The sequence below is a fragment of the Saccoglossus kowalevskii genome, chromosome 17, assembly GCF_978046115.1.
Source record: "Saccoglossus kowalevskii chromosome 17, keSacKowa6.1, whole genome shotgun sequence".
Lineage (NCBI taxonomy): Eukaryota > Metazoa > Hemichordata > Enteropneusta > Harrimaniidae > Saccoglossus > Saccoglossus kowalevskii.
Genome location: NC_140657.1, coordinates 31063809 through 31085098, shown reverse-complemented (window position 1 = coordinate 31085098; position 21290 = coordinate 31063809). Strand labels below are relative to the sequence as shown.

Here is a 21290-nt window from a genome sequence, read left to right as displayed (position 1 = left end):
GTTGTTGTCTGAATCAATATTGTAGGGAAGGGTTTCATCCATATTATTTCCAGTATAAACTACATTTCTGCCAAATTGTACAGTGTCTGAGTCATACTCTTGTTCTGCTGACACAAATACGGCGTCTTCTATACTGTAATCAGCATCAACAATGATATCGCCGCTTGCTTCTATTTCATCTGTAGTTCCTGACAATAGATCACCAGACGTAGCATACATGGTTTGTAGCTCGTTGTTAACATGATCACAATTAGAACCACTTGCCTCAGATGTTGTTGTTGGTTCATCTGTTAGGGCTTGGGGTTCTGTAACGTGCTCAGCTCCCTCCTCTGACAACTTCATCTTTGTTGCGAGATATAAACGTAACATTCTAAATCCAGTCGTACTATACAGGTCCCCAACAGTACTATGATCATCTACTGTATTGCCTTGCATGTCTTTGAGATCAAACTCAAACTCTTCCACACTTCCTTTGTTGGACACACCATTGGGAAAAAACAAGGATTTACCAATTTGTATCATTTCGTCTTTTCGACTGGATTTCCGTACAGGCACACATCTTGTGCCACCTACTTTTCTTGAGCGGATCTGCTTGTAGGCATTCAAGGAGGAGTCATAATGAAGCCATCCTATTTCAACCTTTCGTTTAGATTTAGCGGCATTGTTGTTTCCAAACCTTCTTGTTGGGCACTCAGAGATGTTGTTGTCGTCATCGCTTTCCAATGAAGAATCCTGACTTGTCTGTCTTGCTTTGCGTAATTTAAATTTTCTCCTGATTTTGTTCAGTAGAGCATGCTTTCTGCTTTCCGATTTTGGAGCAGTCTGTACAAACCTTCGGCATAAATCCACCACTGCAATTATATCACCGTAAGAAGAGATATATTTAGACAACATTTCGTCATCCATAAGAAGGATAACTGTTGGGTCAATCTGAAAGAATACCATAGAAAACAAAATGTAACTATTAAATATGGTAGTTTCCTCTCACCATTGACTCAATGCATTCAGCTATAAAAAATAACAAGAAATGTCAATATTTGTATATATTGCTGCGATCGTTCCAATCTAATTTATTATGTATTTATTTGTATCTGTACATAAGGCCAATGACCACAGTACGAAATAAAAAGATATTATTATTATTATTATATAAATTCAGTCGGCATAATATTTTACGATGATGGAATAGAGTCTACAATAATATGTTGAAATAATGAAACCATTTGATTGATTTTGGTCAATATTTGACGTCTTACCTTCTCTCTTTCCATTTTTTCAATGACGTCAGAAGACAAACCTCTTCGAGACAAGTATTCATACAGATCGTCAGCCATTTTTTATCTAAAATAAATATTCAAGTATTTTTTCATTCGACTGGTTAATGTGGTGATGGTGTGTGGAAGTGTATTTCGCTTATGTTACAAATATGCTTTGCTACATCAATGAGGTGTAAATGTTATTAACATTAGGGAAAATGAATACAAATATATAGAAATAATCTACAATCTAGTTGGAAAAGTGTGTCCAAAAATATGGCAAAATCGCTGGTATTAAACGTATAAGGACAGTTCAGATTAATGGACGATTTATATCGTACAGACATATTTACCACATGTGTTATGTAATTATGTTCTGTTGTTAATTAATTTATATATAAATTAAAAATAAAACATTAAGTATGCAAATTAGGTACATGTATTTAAGATACTAACCCAAAATCTATGAGGTATGTGCATTGCTCTGTGACATCCATGTATTAGCAAGTTTCATAGAAATTTGAAGATTAGTACTTGAGATATAAACGGAAAGCCAGGAGAGGGAGGGGTGCATGACACGATTGGTCGTAATAATTGTCTCATTTGCATAAATTAATACTCATGAGCAATGAAAAAATCGTCTTTTCGGTAAAATGCTTCCCGATAGCATACATGATAGTTTAAATTGACTGATTCTATTGTTACGAGCTGAAAAAAATAATCGAAAAACTGATGTAAAGGTGTTTTTGGAGACACGGTTTTGATCAGACTCGAGCAAAATGTTGAAAGTAACCACAGTTTTTTTCTTTACCCTGATCATAGCAAATTACGAAATTCATGGAGAATGCAGAAGCACGTTTATATTTCACTCTAGTAATATTGCTCGAAATTCCTCAAAATGTTTTCAGTGACTTTTGTCAGTGACAATTTAATTAGTATGAATTTTGAGAAACCGCAATGTCTGTGCATGCGTAGTTTGAAATGGAACAATTTTGAACGCAATAAAATCACGCGTAGAACTCGGGCTCCAGCAAGATATTGTGGCGCCAAACTGGCTGTCGGTTGAATTGTATTGCAATAGACATACTTTTAGAGCCTGTATTTTTCTATGAAATGTTTCTAAGTTTTGTTGAGGATTATTCTGTAAAGAAATCGTAAAAAGGACGTTGTTGCTTCGACGGTGGCCTACAGACGACTGATTTCGAAACGTTTCATCCAGATCGGACTGCGCCCTCTCGTGCTAACCCCCCCCCCCCACCACCACCACCACCACCACCACCACCACCTGCGGAAAGCCAAAAGTTGACCAATTATTATACAAATTAGATAATTTTTATGCAAAGATTTGCGCAGTGGGCATACCCCGAACTAATCAGGTCTGCGCACTGTCCCAGGGCATCAATGTATCAAGTTTCATCGAAATCCGTCCAGTGGTTCTTGAAATACTGGTGAAATAGACATACAGATAGGGATAGGCTTTGCACACGGGAATCTCGGTCATATTCCATATGTTGGTGCACCGCAATTGGCGAAACCTGCGAATCGCGACAACCATTTTACGCTTGTGGGTATATACTTATCTCCCCATCGAAACGTATGCATTGCGTTCACTGCATGCAAGTTTTAATTACCTCCGCCCGATCATTCAATAAATGAAACACGTGTACACGTGTTTGCGTGACATTAAACACGGTCTTGGCAGTTAGTTATGCATACTGAGTGCCTGCCAAGAAACTTGCTGGACATACTCGCAAAATAGAGCAAACTGTTACTTACATTACAAACAAGACCGAACAAGGTTAGCCTCTTTCAATGGTGGAGATCCTCGGTCATAGATGTCGTCTGCACTGTAAATCATCTCGAGATCTCGACTTACTATCTCGAGATCTCGACTTATTATCTCGAGATCTCGACTTATTATCTCGAGATCTCGACTTACTATCTCGAGATCTCGACTTATTATCTCGAGATCTCGACTTATTATCTCGAGATCTCGACTTACTATCTCGAGATCTCGACTTATTATCTCGAGATCTCGACTTATTATTTTTTTTTCCGTTTACAAAATGTCCCCAATGAGCTTTCATACAAAGAGTATGAAATAACTATTTTTAGAAAATGGTTTTATGGAAACGAAGACTGCATTCCGCGTGAGATTCGTGCGCGTGCCAAGCGAACGCATTTCAGGTTAATGACATCTCAGAACGCAGACAAGTGGAAAAATTGTATTATGTAAACACCCTAAACAGAAAAGAAGAATGCTATCGACCTAGTCAACAGGACACGCTCTGTAAATACGGACACTAGCCAAACAGTTGGAAATGGTTGGTGTACTGACTCATTCTTTTACATAATTACGCTTTTGTAATAGTATTGTATGTTTGTCGTCCAATTTTGTGACAGTCTCGTTATTCACGTGACTTAACCATGTATCACATAGTTGCATATATTCGTATCCTATAAATACTTGATACACACTACGAATTGTGAAATGGGAGGGGTGTAACCGTTTGACGTCATCAGCTATATTATAATATAATATAATATTATTTTTTTATTTTCAGTACATCCGACTGATTACATTATAATTACATAATAATCAAAAGTTCATATAAATTGTGATTGAAATTATCACGATTGCGAAATGTTAATCTCTGAACTAGACATTACTGAACTCGTGCAAGGCCCCAACGGTATGTAATGCTTATTTGAATAACTATTTGCATAAGTTAGTATTGATTTAAGTAGAATTAACCGTGTTTTCTGACAATTGTGTCAATACTTTTTAAAAACATGTGGCACCAAATGAGCAGACTGTGGTGAAATATTACTATGACGATACTATTTATGTGCAAACTGGACCTAGAATGAAGGAAACATTATTTGTTTGTTCATTTTTGTCGATATATGAATGTTATTATCGCTATACTAAACACTATGTTAAATGCTATATCACCATGTGTTTACTCACTTGGTACAACAAATTTTGTATTACATGGATTAAAACGCAGCCTAAGCCCCATTAAATTCCATAAAGTCAATATTGTTATCAATAAAATTACAGTTATTTGAAAAATGATGGTCTTCATCGATTTAGAAATTGAGGTTCTGAGATCAAGTGTGCCATCAAACAAAAGTGAAAAATGTTGGAGTTCTCTTAATCGTAAAAGTTGATATTTCGTCCAGTTCGATTTGGTAGTCTTTCAACCAACTGGGGCCATGAAGAATGTTACCACGTAAATTGTCAATCCATTTCCCTGTTGGCAGGTATATGTCACGTGACCTTGCCCCTTTATCAAGTATTGGGGCAACCATTAATTCATCCCCTATAAGAAACTGAGTGCTGGATTCTAAGGCTGCTGATTCGTCTGGTGCAATCCACCAAAGGGGTCGGATTATGGGCGTACCTAGAACGAGATTAATATACAGTTAGTGTCAGCAGAGAACGTAGTGTTGTGAACATGTTGTGAACCCTTGTTGTCACCTTTCACCATATTTTGCACTTTTGTTTAAAACACAAAATGATCTTGCTTTCCTGGACATAAAGTACATGACCTTGCATTACCGAGGCAAAAACAACATGACCTCGCTTTCCCCGGAACATAAACAGCATGATCTTACACTTCCGGAAAATAAACAACGTGACCTTGCATTGCCGGGGCATAAACAACATAACCTTGTATTCCCTGGAACATAAACAACATGACCTCGTGCTCCCGGGTCATAAACAACATTAGTTTGCATTCCCAGTAACATAAACACCATGATCTCGCACTCCCGGGAACATAAACAACGTGACCTTGCATCCTCGGGTCATAAACAACATGAACTTACATTCCCAGTAACATAAATAACATGATCTTGTATTTCTGGGAACATAACAACATGACCTCCTACTCCCGATAGCATAAACAACATTCCCAGAGCATAAACGACGCGACCTTGCATCCTCGGGTCATAAAAACAACATGACTATGCATTCCTGGGAACATGAACAACATAGCCTTGCATCCCCGGGTCATAAACAACATGGTCTTGCATCCCCTGGGTCATACATAACATGACCTTGTATTCATTGGAACATAAACAGCATGATCTTATATTCCCCGGAACATAAACAACATGGTCTTGCACTCACAGGAACATAAACATAGTGACCTTGCATTGCCGGGGCATAAACAACATAAACTAGTATTCCCGGGAGCATAACAACATGACCTCACAATCCCGGGAACATAAACAACATGGCCTTGGCCAAGCTGAGCTAAGATGGAATTCTACATGTTATTGACTCAGACACGGGTGTGGCATTAGATAAATATCAGGTGCGATTTATACAGGTCTCGGACCTTCTCTAAAAAAAAAGAGTTACGTAATACACGTACGATGTGACAACACAACTCGCGATGCAAAAAACACCCAAAACTCGCAAATTCACAGTATAACATTGCTCGCCTCGGGCTCTTGCCATACCTCTCGCCTCGGACTCTTGCCAGACCTCGATCCAAAAATAGTCTGTTAATCAACAATAGCGACGTCTTAGTCATAATCTAGCTAACAGATGTTACGTCATATGATCCTAGTTGCTAACTCTATCAAATATAGTAACGATATCGTTTATTAACCGAGCCTTGATATTATTTTACACGGACATTTAAAAACATATCTTCTTGCATAAATGGACAACTGGCGATAACTTTCAGCCTGAACTATATAGTTGATTAATTCAACACATGGAAATTAACTCACCATATGTTCAAACAAAAATGGTTGAATTAGACTAGGTCTTCATGAAAATTGGTCATAATTACAAATTCTAATTTTTTGATATATTCAAAAATATATATGTATATTGACATATATTGTGCCTGGATGTCTTTACAATTCGTTCCTTGTATTTGGAGAAATAACGTTTTCCGATATCCAGCTGCCGTGAAAATCATGTTTTTAATTAGAACTGTCCTATATATAATAAAACAATTCTATCTATTTTATTTTATGTTTTTAACACTTTAGTTAGGAAAAATAAATAATTGTTCTTTTTTCACATCGACATTGTTTATTTTACATTTAGACCAAACTAAAAACATTGTGTGTGATATTACGAAACAGCCAGGGTCAGTGGTGGATGTATAATCTTACCAGATTTAATTGCATCATGCGCTGCTCTCAAAATAATAGGTGTCACAACTTGTTCGTGAATTTCGACCATTTTCCGAGTTATGTCAATAACCGCCGAGTTGAATTCCCATGGACATACAGAGAATTTCATGACGGGTAGGTAAGCACTCAGTTGCACCCAGCGAATGAAAAGTTCCCTGTCAGGATCACCGTCAAGATCGCCTTGCTCCCAAGCGTCCCCACCTACCATATCCAGTAAAACAAATGGATAACCAAGAATTCCCGTCGTCAGTGCAGTTGGTATAATACTTTTGATTCCATTATTATAATTCCGGTAGGGATTTTTATTGAACGTTCGAACTAATACCGATAACTTGTGAGTTTTAGAAGCAAGGTTGACATCGATCCTGTCCCCTAGCCTGGCCACCATTTCCACGTATTTTGTACTGTATTCATTTGGACTTCGCAACGGATGACTGTTTGTATAACTGTTAGGAAGGTAATATACTTCTCCGCCTTTACACTTAAAGGTATCAATTCCAATATCATGACGTAATTTTTCCAGTCTTCCCAGAAACCAATCCACAGCGTCAGGGTTTGTGACGTCAAGAAGTCCTCCGATGTTATTAAAAGCCGAATTCGGCCATTTCACAAGTGCTGGCGTTTGAGATTTTCTATCCAAAATCCAGTATTTTTTTTCCAACCCCTCTCTGAATGCATAGGAATCTATGCTGGCGAATGGGCTTATCCAGACACTCACTAAGAACCCCATACTATGGAGATGATCTACCATTCCCCGGGGATTGGGGAACTTATCAGGCGAAAATTCGAAGTCGCCATATTCATTTGACCAGAAACTGTCTATTTCAAATTGCCCCTTAGAAAACCAGTTTGTATCTATATTATCTGCGAATTCCAATATACTACTTTCATTTATTTCCCCTGCATACGTTGGCCAAGTGGTCCAGATTGGGTACCGGAGTAAATCCTCATTCGGCATGCCCTTGGGTAAATCAAAATGTCTCCTCGACATAAACTGGTGTGTTGTTTTTACGTCATTGCCGAGACAAACTTGGTAACTTAGTTTTAAAAAGGGCCATCCTTGATCGGAGTAAACAATCGAGTCGTATTCAGATTTTAAACACAACATCATATCATCGTTGTTCATACTGACATGCAGCGGGATAAAGTCGTCCACTTTGATACCTACGCCACGACTATTCAGCCAATACCTTTCCAGAACGGAAGCATCGCGTAGTGTGACGTACGGTTGCATTGACATGTGAAGGCGTTCAATGGGCCATTGCTGATACACATTAGCCGACCCACCGTACCAGTGTGAATTGGACATGTGCATACAATCCATTGGTATAACACCACACGACAATGATGTCCATTCGATATCGTAACAATCTATCAAATCATAACGCGAATGAGTTACTGTCAACTTTATCTTGTTTGGGATTTCAACGCAAACAGTGTCAACAATATCGTCCGACACACGGGAAGGCACGCTACATTCCTTAAAACCATCGATAAAATCTTCACCAACACCGTATGAGACTCGTAGCCTGTCGTAATGAGAGCGATTCTTAATCACAAATTGGCCCCCATCCAGAATTAGATTACCGACTATCAATGTCTGTATGCCCTTATCACTATCGATGGTGGCAGTTCGGGGAACCCCGTACTGAGTGAGGACTGAACAAGGCAGCAAATACCATATTAATATACTCAGCGTAAACATAAATAAAATGCTTAATATAACCTTCACCAGATTGAAATTCCCTGCAGGACCCATCACGCATTGTATGTACCGGAAACGGTTCTGACCGGTTAAGCACAACTGCAGTGTAAACTCGTGCTAGGCGCCGGTACGATGAAAGATTCTGGTCAGGAAATCATATTAAATCACGTCTGCTAGCTTCGCTCATAGACTCTATCTTGCTTTGTCAATCGCCTGTTCGTTGTCCCCTTGTTGATCTCACTCCACGGCACATAACAATCCCGGAAATTGTCTGGCTTCTTGACCTATTTGACATGAACTTTCTTTTCATCATTTTCTCGCGAGATTTGATACGAGGCTAGACAGACTAAGGGATGTAAGGGGCGTGTCATTCCATTTTGTCAGGGAGTGCCTAGCTTCAGGTAATTTGAGAAAAGTACAGTTCTGCATTAGAAAATATCGAAATAATAACACTGTCAGATCCAGAAATTCGGTAAGGGGGGTGCGCTCCCATTGACGAAGCCAAAGGCCACGTCTGCGAACCTCCGGTGGGCTGGGTTTGTCAATTGATTTGTCAATTTTGTTTGTGGGCTGAAGGGGAGGCTCCCCCTAAATCCGCGCGTAAATAACAGCACAAGTTCCTTTCATAAAATGTTTATTTATTTGTTTATTTATTTATTTATTTATTTATTTATTTATTTATTTATTTATTTATTTATTTATTTATTATTGACAAATCAATTTATTAAAAAAATTATACTCGATAGTGTGCCAGACACATGTAGTCAGATCTCTTACACGTATTGTGTTTGTGTACATGCCAAGGCAACATAAGGTAACACAAGGTAAACACAACATAAACTTCGCGAAAAAATGTCAATATGTCATATTTGTTGATTTGCAGATTTCAGTGCAATTAACCAGCTGGTCATTTTCAAAAGTCAACAATATAATTTATTTCACTAAAATTAAATGATTTAAGGTATCATCACCAAATAAACAAACACACCAATTGTCAAAGCAATCGGGCAGGAAGTCCGTAATATTATGTCTACCCAATATGACATATTTGGTAAAAAAAAAGTCGATAGTTTGTACAAATGCATTATGAGATGAAAGACGTGTTTAAATTAGATTCAGGTTTAAATTTATTTTAATACACCCTCTTAATAATGGTGTGACCCAAAACCGAAATGCTAGTCCCAATGCTCAGCTGAATGGTTCTACCAGTACTGGTGATTTGGTGTTCCAATCACGATTTAAATAAATAAATGTAAATAAATAAATGCTATGCTAGTAACCATGACAACTGTGTTCCACGCCGTTGAACCTGGGTGTACCACAATCACGTGACACGGGGCAAAGTTCATAGTTCATGAATTAGAATACCGGCGTGTAATCGGTCTCCTTTTTGACATTTTCGTCAATCGGACGTTATGTATACCGTGACCTGTGTGCCGTAGAACTTTTTTTACATTGGCAGATCGATATGCAAGCATGGCAAACCGAATGACCGTGGTATCACTGAGCATCGCCTTGTTTGCCTTTGTTGTGTGGTATTATTGTTGTTCATCTGACGAACTACCAAACAAAACAAGACCAAAATATGGTGGTTATATCGGTGGGAGTCTACGGATCGATTACGGCGAACGGTCGATTATTATCACAAACGCCGACCAAAGGGAGGTCGTTTACATTCGTTTGAAAAGTTCATCGGCCGAATTCAGGTCATCGCAATGCGATGCCAACAGCTTGAGCTCGCACGAACATTGTGAACTGTTCGACGACGTTTTAGTGACATGGAATAAAAAAATACACGACCTAGCAGAATGTTATGATATTGAATACCAGGCTGTCCTCCCTGGCGCATCGCTTGTGAACTGTATTGACCTCAAAGAAGCTCATTGGTACGGTGGTAGTGGGTTCTTTGATCAGCGTTGGCCAATTGAAGCCAAGATACCGATGCAACCTTATTTATCGAGCGACGTTGGTCTTGATGATAAAAGTACGTCCAAGTTTGGTTCAATTCTAGAGCGTTACTGGGTGAATAGCCAAGGTGTTGGAGTCCATCTTGACTATCAGATTCCTTTGCATGTCAGTATTAACAACGATAACGATGACATGCTATGTCTCAAATCAGACGGATCAGTCCCGCCGTACCAGAACTCAGCTGACAAAGATGAATCACTACGTTATCGAGTTTGTATCAGTGATAATGTCAAGAAAGTTCACCAGTTTATGGCAGGACAATATTTCGATAAGCCATACGACATACCCGATGAGCGCATGTTCCGATCCCCCGTGTGGTCCACGTGGGCACGTTATAAGATGAATATAAACCAGACGATCGTTGTCAACTACGCCCGCGAAATTCGAAAACATGGATTTTCCAATAGCCAGCTTGAAATAGACGATAAATGGTCGACAACTTATGGAGATATGGAATTCGACACAAACAAATTTCCAAAAGCCGCTTTGATGGTTTCTACGTTACAACAACTGGGTTTTAGGGTAACTGCCTGGGTGACTCCATTCGCCAATGTTGACTCCAAAGCATACGAAGTGGGATCACGGAAAGGATACTGGGTCAAAGATGCGTCTGGAAAAAAACCGGCGTTGATAAAGTGGTGGCAGGGTGAGGGCGCCCTTCTCGATGTTACCAACCATAACGCCATCCAGTGGTACGTAGACAGACTGAGAGAATTACGTCATGACGTCAGACTCAGTTCGTACAAGTTCGATGCCGGAGAAATAAACTTTCTTCCACCGTCCTGCATTACGCAAACTCCGTTGCTACATCCGGGACAGTACACTACAAATTACGTAAAAACGGCGGCGAGCCTAGGCGATCAAATCGAGGTTCGAGCAGGACAGCAAACGCAAAGCAGGCCCATATTTGTCCGGATGTTCGACAAATTTTCGAAATGGGGTTATGATAACGGCTTGAAAACCATGATACCAACGGCACTCATGATGGGGTTGCTAGGTTACCCGTTCATCCTCCCGGACATGATTGGAGGCAATGCGTACGGGGAGGACTTCTCTAATGACGTCATCATGCCGGATCGAGAACTTTACATTAGATGGATGCAACTTACCGCTTACATGTCCGCGATGCAGTTCTCCATATCACCATGGCAATACGATAACGAGGTTGTTCTCATTGGGCTAAAGATGGTGAAAGTACACGAAGAAATTGTCACCCCACTTATGATAAGACTTGCCAAAGAAGCGACACAGACAGGTAATATGCAAATTTCAGTACAGTCATGAGGAATAAATCTGCTGCCCCTACTACCAAATGTCACTGTGGAACTAGCGCCATCAACAGTTGGCCTTGATAAATTGTGTAAATCAGAAGAGGGTGTTCATACCATTGTATTGCATGTAAATTTATAATAATCATACGACGTGACTCCAAGCCATGTGGTTCTTTATTCAAGCCATTCGTTTATTCCTGTCATATTATTGTTCTAACCATGCCTTCTTTTTCCCAAAACCTACCTTTTTTTGTTTGTTTTTTCTGGAGCCGGTTTCTCTTTCAAAACAGTAAATCGGACAGTCTTTGTTAAAAGCGTCTGCCTTTACTGGATTGTCAGACAAATTCACACAGGGGTTGCTTTCCCACCATGAAGACGGAGAGTGTAACTTTCTACATACTATTAAAACAGATATGTTTATATTAGCATAATCGGGAACCCTTTCTTGAGATCAGCCAAGTCGTGTTACGATACCAAGTCTAAAACATACCTTATTGTAGTTTGTTGTAAAAGTTCTATATTCCACAGTTTCTCGAAAAACGAAAAGTCGGAAATCTAAATTCACCGCATCACACAGTTAATTAGTGTATATCCTTAAACGTCCTCGCATCTGTCGGATAACTCTTAGTAAATTCACACATTTAATTTGCTTATAGACTATCGTAACGTCTATGGTTTGCAATGCTTAAATTGCGACTTACAGTTTTTCGATTGAGACAGATTTCTTCCTCGATATAGAGAAATATGAATAAATAGTTAGATTCAAACACGAACCTCTGGAAAACACAAGTTTAGAATGGTACTTTTAAACTCACGTGGCCAGCTTTGAATTATCAATGAGCGAACGACGGAGCGTACTGTCGTATTTACGTAATTTATGTATGTAAATTAACCTTTTTTCAGCGCACATTGAGCATTGCTCACTAAATCTTTCAATGTTATCGTTTTCGTCTTTCTTGGTGTTAATTGTTAATCGCAACTTGTCATCGTGTGTCTTTGGCTGTTAAAGCGGCAATAGCTGTGATTTTGAACATAAAGGTGGCCACAATTGCCTTGGCAAATTGACAAGGCAAATGTCACATAAAATGCGATGCGCAAACTAAGGGTCAAGTAGATGCCATTTCGTTGTAATCGGTCTTGTGATGGGGACCGTGTATCATTGTGGGAAATGACACACAAAATCATCAGTTGGAGACCATCATAGAGACACGTAGCCTTTCAAGAAGGCGATGTATTCGACATTTTCCCAGGTTCCCCGGTAAGTTGTCATCATGTACCGTAATCTCTGAGGGGCACCCTTGAACGCGACCCTTTCCCCTAAGTGATTTAATGTACGACATCGGTTATATAGAGTATATGCTATGCTTTCAGTGTTAACATTTCGGCGATAGCCGTTACATATTGACACGGGAAATGTTCTATTAAAATAAAAATCGGAGAAAAATATCAATAGTTACAGCTATTGCCACAGTCGTTGCCAACATCTTATAATTTAAAACACAATCGGCCTTCGGCCTCGTGCGTTTACATGATGTCGACGATCACAACTGTGGCGTTTACATATACACGCTAGTATGATTACATTATACTAAACCCGTCACATGTCTATTTTACAGGAGATCCTCTTATACGTCCAGTGTGGTGGATCGCCCCCACCGACGAAACCGCCTTAACTATCGACTCTGAATTTCTTATCGGAGATGACCTCCTGGTTGCTCCAGTTCTAGAGAAGGGAGCCCGGGTACGAGATATATATCTTCCACCTGGGAAATGGAAAGATGATCTTGGTATTTTTGAAAGTGGTGTTGATGGTGGAAAGTGGTTACGCGATTACAAAGTTGAACTTGACCAAATTGCTACGTTTTCCAGGGTTCATGAACCTGGTAACAGTATTTAATTGTTTAGTTGAGCAGTAAATAATTTCATCTAGTATATTTTGATACTAAATGTGTATGTATCTTTTCGGATTTTCTGAATTATTGAGTAAAATTGAACAATTTGAATTGAAGAGTATTGTATTATATCTTTCACAATTTAAATCATAGCTACAATAACTTTGGATATGATGCAAGGAACGTTGTAGCAGGTATGAGGAACATTTATTTGAATATCTATATTCAAATCAAACATCGACATGAGTTGAGCAACGTGTTTCCTACAATATGTAATCGTGCATCCTCTGGGTTCAGGAACTCAACCTGAATTTAGGTGGTGCTTCTGTTTTATCTATAATCTAAACAGAGTGTGACAATGTACCAAGTGTAATCGATGAATATAAACAATTTTTTCAAATACATATATTGATATATTCTTTGTCTTAATATAATAATATTTGTATTCATGTTTATATCACTGGGTCCTATAGTAGCACAGGACAATTTATCATAAAATACAATAGTTTTTTATTTCAATACAATTGAAAGATCTTAAGTCTTCAACTATTATTCCAAAACATGACAACAAATCATATTATATTTAAAACTAATTGCCTTATTAAGTTCGCCATTTCAAGATACAAAACATACAGCTATATAGTTAACAATAAAGTTGACTGAAATACACAAATGTCGTCCAATGTTCACACAATTCATAACATGTTTATTACAAGTGTTCGTTGAAGACGTATTGTCACATTCAACTCATTCTGGTATCAAATGCGCAATATGGCGGTCGCCTGTCTGGCGTTTACGCATGCGTATTACCTAGGTTACCAGAAATTGTCACTGAATATTCAGATCATACATCCATATTTGGAAACATAACGGTCGCCTGTCTGGTGTGTGTTACGGTGCTGTTAACAGGCGTGGTACCAAGAATAGGTTAAAGTTCACGCTGTTTACACAACGTGTTGAACGTGGTATTCGTGAGCTCTCATTCGTAGATTATTTATGCTCGAACTCATCATATTGTCTGTAGGAGCTAGCAATCCGTGTGACGTCATCATGTTACCGTGACTATTGGCAGGATTCGTCCAAGTGAGATAATCCGGAGACGCGAGAGTGGAGGGCGCCGTCAACGGTGACTGTTCCAGTATATTATTATCCGCAATTGGAGCAGGATAGAGTTTTTGTCGAGCTGCCAATACATTACGTTCATTCCGTCTGTATTTTGCACGTCTGTTCTGAAACCAGACCTAGTAAATGAAAACGGGATTATTATTATTTAAAATACAACGAGAGTAACTCAAGTGTAGATGACATGAACTGGGGTGCAGAAAGACACTTTCTTTTGTTATGATGGCACATATAAATATGTTAATCTGCGGATTTTATTTTTGTGACGTCCATTTGTGCATCAACAAACACGATATCAGGCGTGCATGTTCCAGTTATACCCCAGGGCCGGTATGCGCGCACACGCGAAACGCTGCATCTTCGACTTACGGGAAAGAGATCTATTTAAATTGGTGTATCGACCGCTGTAAACATTGTCGTTCAAATTTACAATATCTCGTGTGAGGGCAGTCTATACTTTGACGTATATCGTTTATTATCGCCATACTTTAGTACTCATGGTAAAGTGAAGAGCCTTTAATCTGGGTCAATCTGGGCCGTGTTCTAGCGGTACGAAACTGTTCAGTAAAGGTATTGGGATTTGATTACAATTGTAGTCATGTTTTTGAATATCACCCTCCGTCTAATGCCAAGAAAAAAATAACCGGCAAAATACAACAAGTAATATGCAGTTATGTTGGAACACAAATATATATATATAAATATAATAGCCAACCTGCACCCTGGCTTCGCTCAGGTCAACCTTTTTAGCGAGTTCTTCTCGTACGAAGGCATCCGGGTAATGAGTTCTTTCAAATACTTTCTCCAGGGCACCAAGCTGGTTAGTAGTAAACGTTGTACGGCTCCGGCGCTGTTTTTTCGCTTTCTTACTCTGGATCTCATCAGTATTCGTATTCTCTTCTGAAAAGAATTGTACAACAGGAGTTATACTTCATGAAGTGAGAGCGCCCCATAGCTATGTCGATTGATTTAACCCTGTCGTTCTCACAGCCATCGCGTTAAAGAATTTATGACTAGTATGTGCTAATACAGTGGTTCAGGTCAGAGGATTTAATACGATTTCCAGACTGGGTGTCACGTCCCCCAGGAAGTCATAGGTTGTCATGGAAACCACAAACATGTGTTAAACTCTTCAGCATCACATACCATTTCAACAAAATTAAATTATCCACATCAACGATTAAGGGAAAGATTAGCGATCAGTATTTAGCGCTCTCCAAGGGTCGTGTCTGTGTTTGCTCTATCATTTATTATATGAAACAAGATTGAATCAAAGTTTACATTGACAGACCACTTCTACACCTGTTGACATTAATCACCGCTCGTTAAATACGAGAAAACACATCGAATAAAGATCTGCCAGGAGACATTAACAAGAACGTGTCCAGTGCAATGATGTGAGAAGATAAGCAGATGACCGGACAATGTGAATCAGTCCGACTCAGTGTCTATACATGGGTAATCTGAGTCCGTAGTGGTATGCTGCTGCGGGCTACCGTCTGATGAAGCCATGGCGTGGGTAAATTAGATCGAGTGAAACCCTTCAAACATTGAAAGCTAGTTATTACTAAGGTATAATATTCATAATAATATTATTTGAACAATTTGAAGCGTAAAGCTTATACTTGATGGAAGGATAATGTGTAGTTGTCTGCGTAGTGAATTCTGACTTGAAACATTCGACACACGGCAGAAGTACACTGTAACTGTACTGTCGTCGTAAATTAGACATTTAATTTACTGTTTCTTGTTAAATTCCTATCTATCGTGTGATAATATCACATTATGCTATTTTCTTGCTGATGTCACATACATAAATGGTTCTATTCATTTGACTTATAATCGATTTAGCATATATTTGAATAAAATACTGGAAAACCTGAAAACACTGCATGGCAACCAAAATAACACAATATACATGTAAAATCTCTCCAAGAAACCGAACACAAAAACTAGTCGGACAACCAATGTTTGCAGTGAAGTGTATGCGCTGTCATGAAATCAATGCTGTCGGGGGAAACGGATTTTAAACTAAGACTCGGATACTTATGATGATGATAATACTGCCTTGGCATTGCATCCTCGTTGTACATCCCAGATCCACACTTTTAAATTCACAGACAGAAGCAGCTTAAAAAGTTTCAACAGAATCCAGGTAAATGTTGTTACCACAGAAGAAATATTGGATAATTTGAATATTAATACTTTTATTATTTTATTTTTAACTTGTTAAGCCAGGTGACATTGACATTGAATGCAACTCGTGTATGTTTTGGTTTTCAAACGCAAGTGAATTCTATTTCCTAAAATTCACATCCTTTATTGAATGAGTTTTTGCCAATCATGGATATGGCCTCTTCGTTGGGTGCGTGGATCCGTTTAGATAATACGACTACACGAATTCCTGAAGATGTGCTTGTTTAATCGCAATATCTGACAATTAAAAGTACCATCAGATTTGTTAATTATATTACATAATCTTTGCTCTGATTTCAAAATATGCTACTTTTCTTTGTAAGCTCCAACTTAAAGGGCGGTGGTCGTCGCGACGCATCCTGTTCGATATGGGACTAATAGCGACGTATACAATGCGTGTAAAATACATTTGTTGTTACAGAACACGCACTGCGTGACGACATCCACCCTTTAAAGATAGAATATGTACGAAAACATGTATTTTCCAATATTTTTTGTTTATGAGGCATTTTGAGGACCAAATTGGATTATGATTTATCGTACACTAACAATCAAATGAAAACTATCTAATGCGCATGTGCGGTGATGTACGTACCAAAACAAGTATTGCACATGCGCCCTATGAACTTTCATTGTTTCATCGAATGAATACTTAGGTGTTCACATCAACGTTTTTAGTTTGTGATAAATCATAATCCAATGTGTTTATTAACATGCAGTATCAATGAACAATATTCAAAACAGTATCAAACAGCAATATTCAAAACAGTATCAAACAGCAATATTCAAAACAGTATCAAACAGCAATGTTCAAAACAGTATCAAACAGCAATATTCAAAACAGTATCAAACAGCAATGTTCAAAACAGTATCAAACAGCAATGTTCAAAACAGTATCAAACAGCAATGTTCAAAACAATATCAAACAGCAATATTCAAAACAGTATCAAACAGCAATATTAAAACAGCATTAAACAGCAATATTCAGAACAATATCAAACAGCAATATTCAAAACAGTATCAAACAGCAATATTCAAAATTACATGTTTTCATCCTTATTGCATCTTCAATATAACACGAGGTTCTGATTGTTACGTGACTTTCCGCTCGACCTTTAAAAAACACTATGCTATTGTTAACCTTAAATTTTGATATAAAGTAAACTCTACAAGAGGCATGTATGTCTTGTAGTAACTGGGTGCTATTAGTGTCAACATATAATTGCCTTGGACAGAACGTTGTTTGAAATAGAAGGTACTTTTTACTACATTACAAAATAAACAACGCGTACTCCAAAGTATCTATACTATCGGTGCGTTCAGTTGTTTACATAAAAATGACTCACACTGATTTTGAGATAATTTATTTGACAGCGATGAAACTGAACTATACCAACCCGAACGTGCTGAAAGAGTGGTGGGGTGGCATTTTACAATCACAGTCCATATATGAGGGTCGGCAAGGGGTATTTTCAAAAGTTATAATCAATTGATTTATTCTCGTAATAATGTAATTTAAATAAATAAAAAACGCCGGTAAATTCGTAGACATGGGCAAAGTGTAAAATGTAATCATCTATTTTATTCGTCCGTAATTTGTAGATTTTATTTTCTCGTAAGCGTATAAAGCATTTTCCACATTAAATATCGTAATTCAGTACGCAATTTCCAATTTTGATTCTTAAACACAAATTATCAAATATATTATATAAATGTAATTAGGAATTTGCGTTATCTGTAAAGTGTAAAAACTTATTTTTTACTGTACATGATACTTTCATTTTATTTCTTGCAACAAATGTCTTGTAACCTGTACCAGCAATCCCCCTTTCCCCTCCTATATCACTGTGTGTGAAAGAGTGGTGGGATGGTATTTTACAACCCCTGTGTTACAGCGTACAGTAATTTATAGTATATAGTTATGTGTCCAATTCTATGAGATTGACATTGTTGAGACTTTGCTAATATCCACTACATCTGACGATGATACTATTTTCGTAATTAACACTATATAGTTTTCTAACGATTTACATGGTTACTCTTGGGTATATAGTTATAGCCTCCGTTACGATTTTGTCGCTAAACTAAGCGACGGCCGCGGCACGCACTAGATGACAATATATACCAGCAAGAAGATCTGTGATAATGAAAGAGAAGATTCTGCACAGTCGCTCAACAAAAAAGGGGCTGTGATTTCTGCTATAATTTTAAATTTAAACCATTGAACAGCAAACCACGTTAGTAGTTCCGTGATTTAACAATACATGCGCTTATAATGACAAATACTGTCTCAATGGTGTCGTATAAGGCGTGTCAAATCACACCCATCCTTGGTACTCGGTTACTATGGCAGCAAGCCTGGTGTATTGACAACTGGCAATGATTGTAGTCGTGTAAGACCATGGAAGAATACCTCCATCTGTATACCATCCTGAACGAGTTGCAGCTATCACGCTGAGTGGCGAGAGTTTTCGTTAGCTTATTTGATTTGATTCTTGGTCATAAATAAACATTGGTTAAACTAACAATAAATTAATAAAACATGCTTTCTTCAAAGTGTAATACAGCAAAAACAAACCATATGTACTATATAAACGAAATATATCGCCGATACGTCAACAATTTATTTACTCGACGGGGTGGTAATGAACTACACCGGCTATCCGGTATCTTTGGACTTGTTCCCGAACACATTGTGAATACAAGTAATGTGTTGTTTATATTCATAGTCAGGCGTTTTTGTTTTACTACTGTTATTTCCTGAACATCACAATGCTTTCCAATGCTGTTCCGTACTTTTCTGAAACATCGAGTATGGTTGCGTGCATGTAGACACACTTTGTGTATTTGCTTTTGTAATCAAATATATGAATTAAGAGTGAACATATGCCGTATGCAAATATGAATGAAAACCAGCTGGTATGTTTATATCGTTTACAGTTCTTAACACCCACTGATTACACATGTTTCTAAATTAATCATTCTGTAACAGCATGACAACAATAATTCCATTACTTAAAAATGTATATGACACATACCAGGGCGGGAAGAAGCCAAAACTTGGCGGGATGCCGCAATGAGTCTTCCTGTCAGAACACTTCGTCACTGCTAAACCTAGGTTGCCTTCCTGTCAGAACACTTCGTCACTGCTAACCCTAGGTTGCAGTGAATGAAAAGTAGCGTGTTCTACAACGTTTACAAATACTATCATCACAAGTGGTTTGAGTTTTACTCAGTATATGGTACTATACTAACTTATACCCTATACATAGTGTTCAACTTAAAAGTCGTTGTCAGTAACGCTAATTCCATAACTTAATTCATTCATTTACTGTTCCATATCACGATCCAGGGTGGATATTCAAGACAATTGCTGGCAATTTACACCGGTCAGTCCGCCGGGTGTTATGGTACACGCTAACCAACTTTTAATTGAAAATTCTATATAAACCCTACAGACCTTACTGCGTACCCTGCTGTGCAGCTGAGCGACCGTCGTGCCACGTCCCTGTAATTTGTGTGATGTCAAAAGAAGAGGTACTTAGATGTATCGGCATGGCTCGGGACAGCGTAAAGGGAATTTCGATAATTATATTTGATAGCAACATTGCTTTATGTACGTGGATTCGAGATGAAACATTGAATTTTTAGTTTTATTCCCCGGGTATATTATAAGATAGGATATTCTGATTAACAATTGTCTATTGCTTTCGTTATGTTTACATCATTAACTTATTCTGGAAATAGAATAGTAATCGCGTATGCACACATAAACAGCAACTGGTATATATGTACACACATACTCCAAGCATAGTAAACCGAAACAATTGAACATGCGTTCCTTTTACGCAAGCTGCACTACATTTTCTGAATGGAGAGAGGGTATTTTTGTCTTACCTTCATTGATTTTGTTTCCGTTCTCTAAGTCTTCTATATCGTCACCTACATCGTCAGTCGTCACCTTTGACGAGGCTTCCACGTCGTTATAAACATTGTTTCGATGTATATTGCTATCTTTACATTGTGAACTTGAAAAGTCAGGGAGATTTAGAAGCTGACACACAGAAAACCCACGACATTGGGTGTCAGCGTTGGACGAGTACATTACGTTCGGAACGGTCCTGCCACTAGTGTACGCGTCCATGCTAGTACTGGACAATTGACCGTAACTGGACAGCAGCAACAAACTGGTCTGGGCTATATACTAACAGTGCTTTAACGTAAATCTTGTCAACTCCAGCGCAACAACACATCACACATGGCCTGGTCAGATTTAGTCGCGCCTTATCTTGCTCGCTGGAAATAAGACTATTCGAGATGAAAGTGAAAACGCTATACCGACACCAGCACCGACAACCAGAGCTATCCCACGAGAATACTTCCCGAACAACACAGGCGATCCCTTCCTTTCCCCGCGGCGCCCCCACGAGCGACTAATCCTACATAGACACACCTTTTTCCGTGACAAGCATTGTGATTGGTCGAAGTAACAACAAACTGACAACTATATACAGTAACAGCCAATCACAGGCTGTGGGACTGCCTGGCGGGTGGGGATTGATAAAACCGTCCACACTTTCACATATGCGAAGCTTATTTCGACACAAGAGCGTGATTTAGATTAATTAACTGTTTTTAAGAGTCAATTGGAAGAAGGGGTTAAATAACACTCGATCACAGATTGAGTTACAATTAAAGTACATCGTGAGAGTTATTC

The 21290-nt window shown here is 38.4% G+C and overlaps 3 protein-coding genes across 3 annotated transcripts; 1 reads left to right on the top strand and 2 right to left on the bottom strand.

Annotated features, from left to right (window-relative positions):
- Positions 1–3784: 3784 nt before the first annotated feature.
- On the bottom strand, positions 3785–8399 carry LOC100376071 (alpha-galactosidase MYORG-like). The gene is made up of 2 exons (XM_085492327.1): positions 6399–8399; positions 3785–4663 (listed from the first exon to the last, which is right to left on the bottom strand). Exons 1-2 carry the CDS (start codon positions 8176–8178, stop codon positions 4383–4385), a joined length of 2061 nt encoding a protein of 686 aa, XP_085348453.1. The 5' UTR covers positions 8179–8399; the 3' UTR covers positions 3785–4382.
- Positions 8400–9496: 1097 nt separating this feature from the next.
- On the top strand, positions 9497–13659 carry LOC100376224 (alpha-galactosidase MYORG-like). The gene is made up of 2 exons (XM_002737571.3): positions 9497–11347; positions 12980–13659. The coding sequence occupies exons 1-2, from the start codon at positions 9601–9603 to the stop codon at positions 13258–13260; spliced, it is 2028 nt and encodes a 675-aa protein (XP_002737617.1). The 5' UTR covers positions 9497–9600; the 3' UTR covers positions 13261–13659.
- An 89-nt stretch (positions 13660–13748) lies between these two features.
- On the bottom strand, positions 13749–20968 carry LOC100313699 (paired mesoderm homeobox 2-like protein). Its single transcript, NM_001168154.1, is given in 3 exon segments — positions 13749–14496; positions 15093–15277; positions 20471–20968. Coding segments are annotated over 3 exon segments (729 nt in total). The 5' UTR covers positions 20718–20968; the 3' UTR covers positions 13749–14199.
- Positions 20969–21290: the final 322 nt, after the last annotated feature.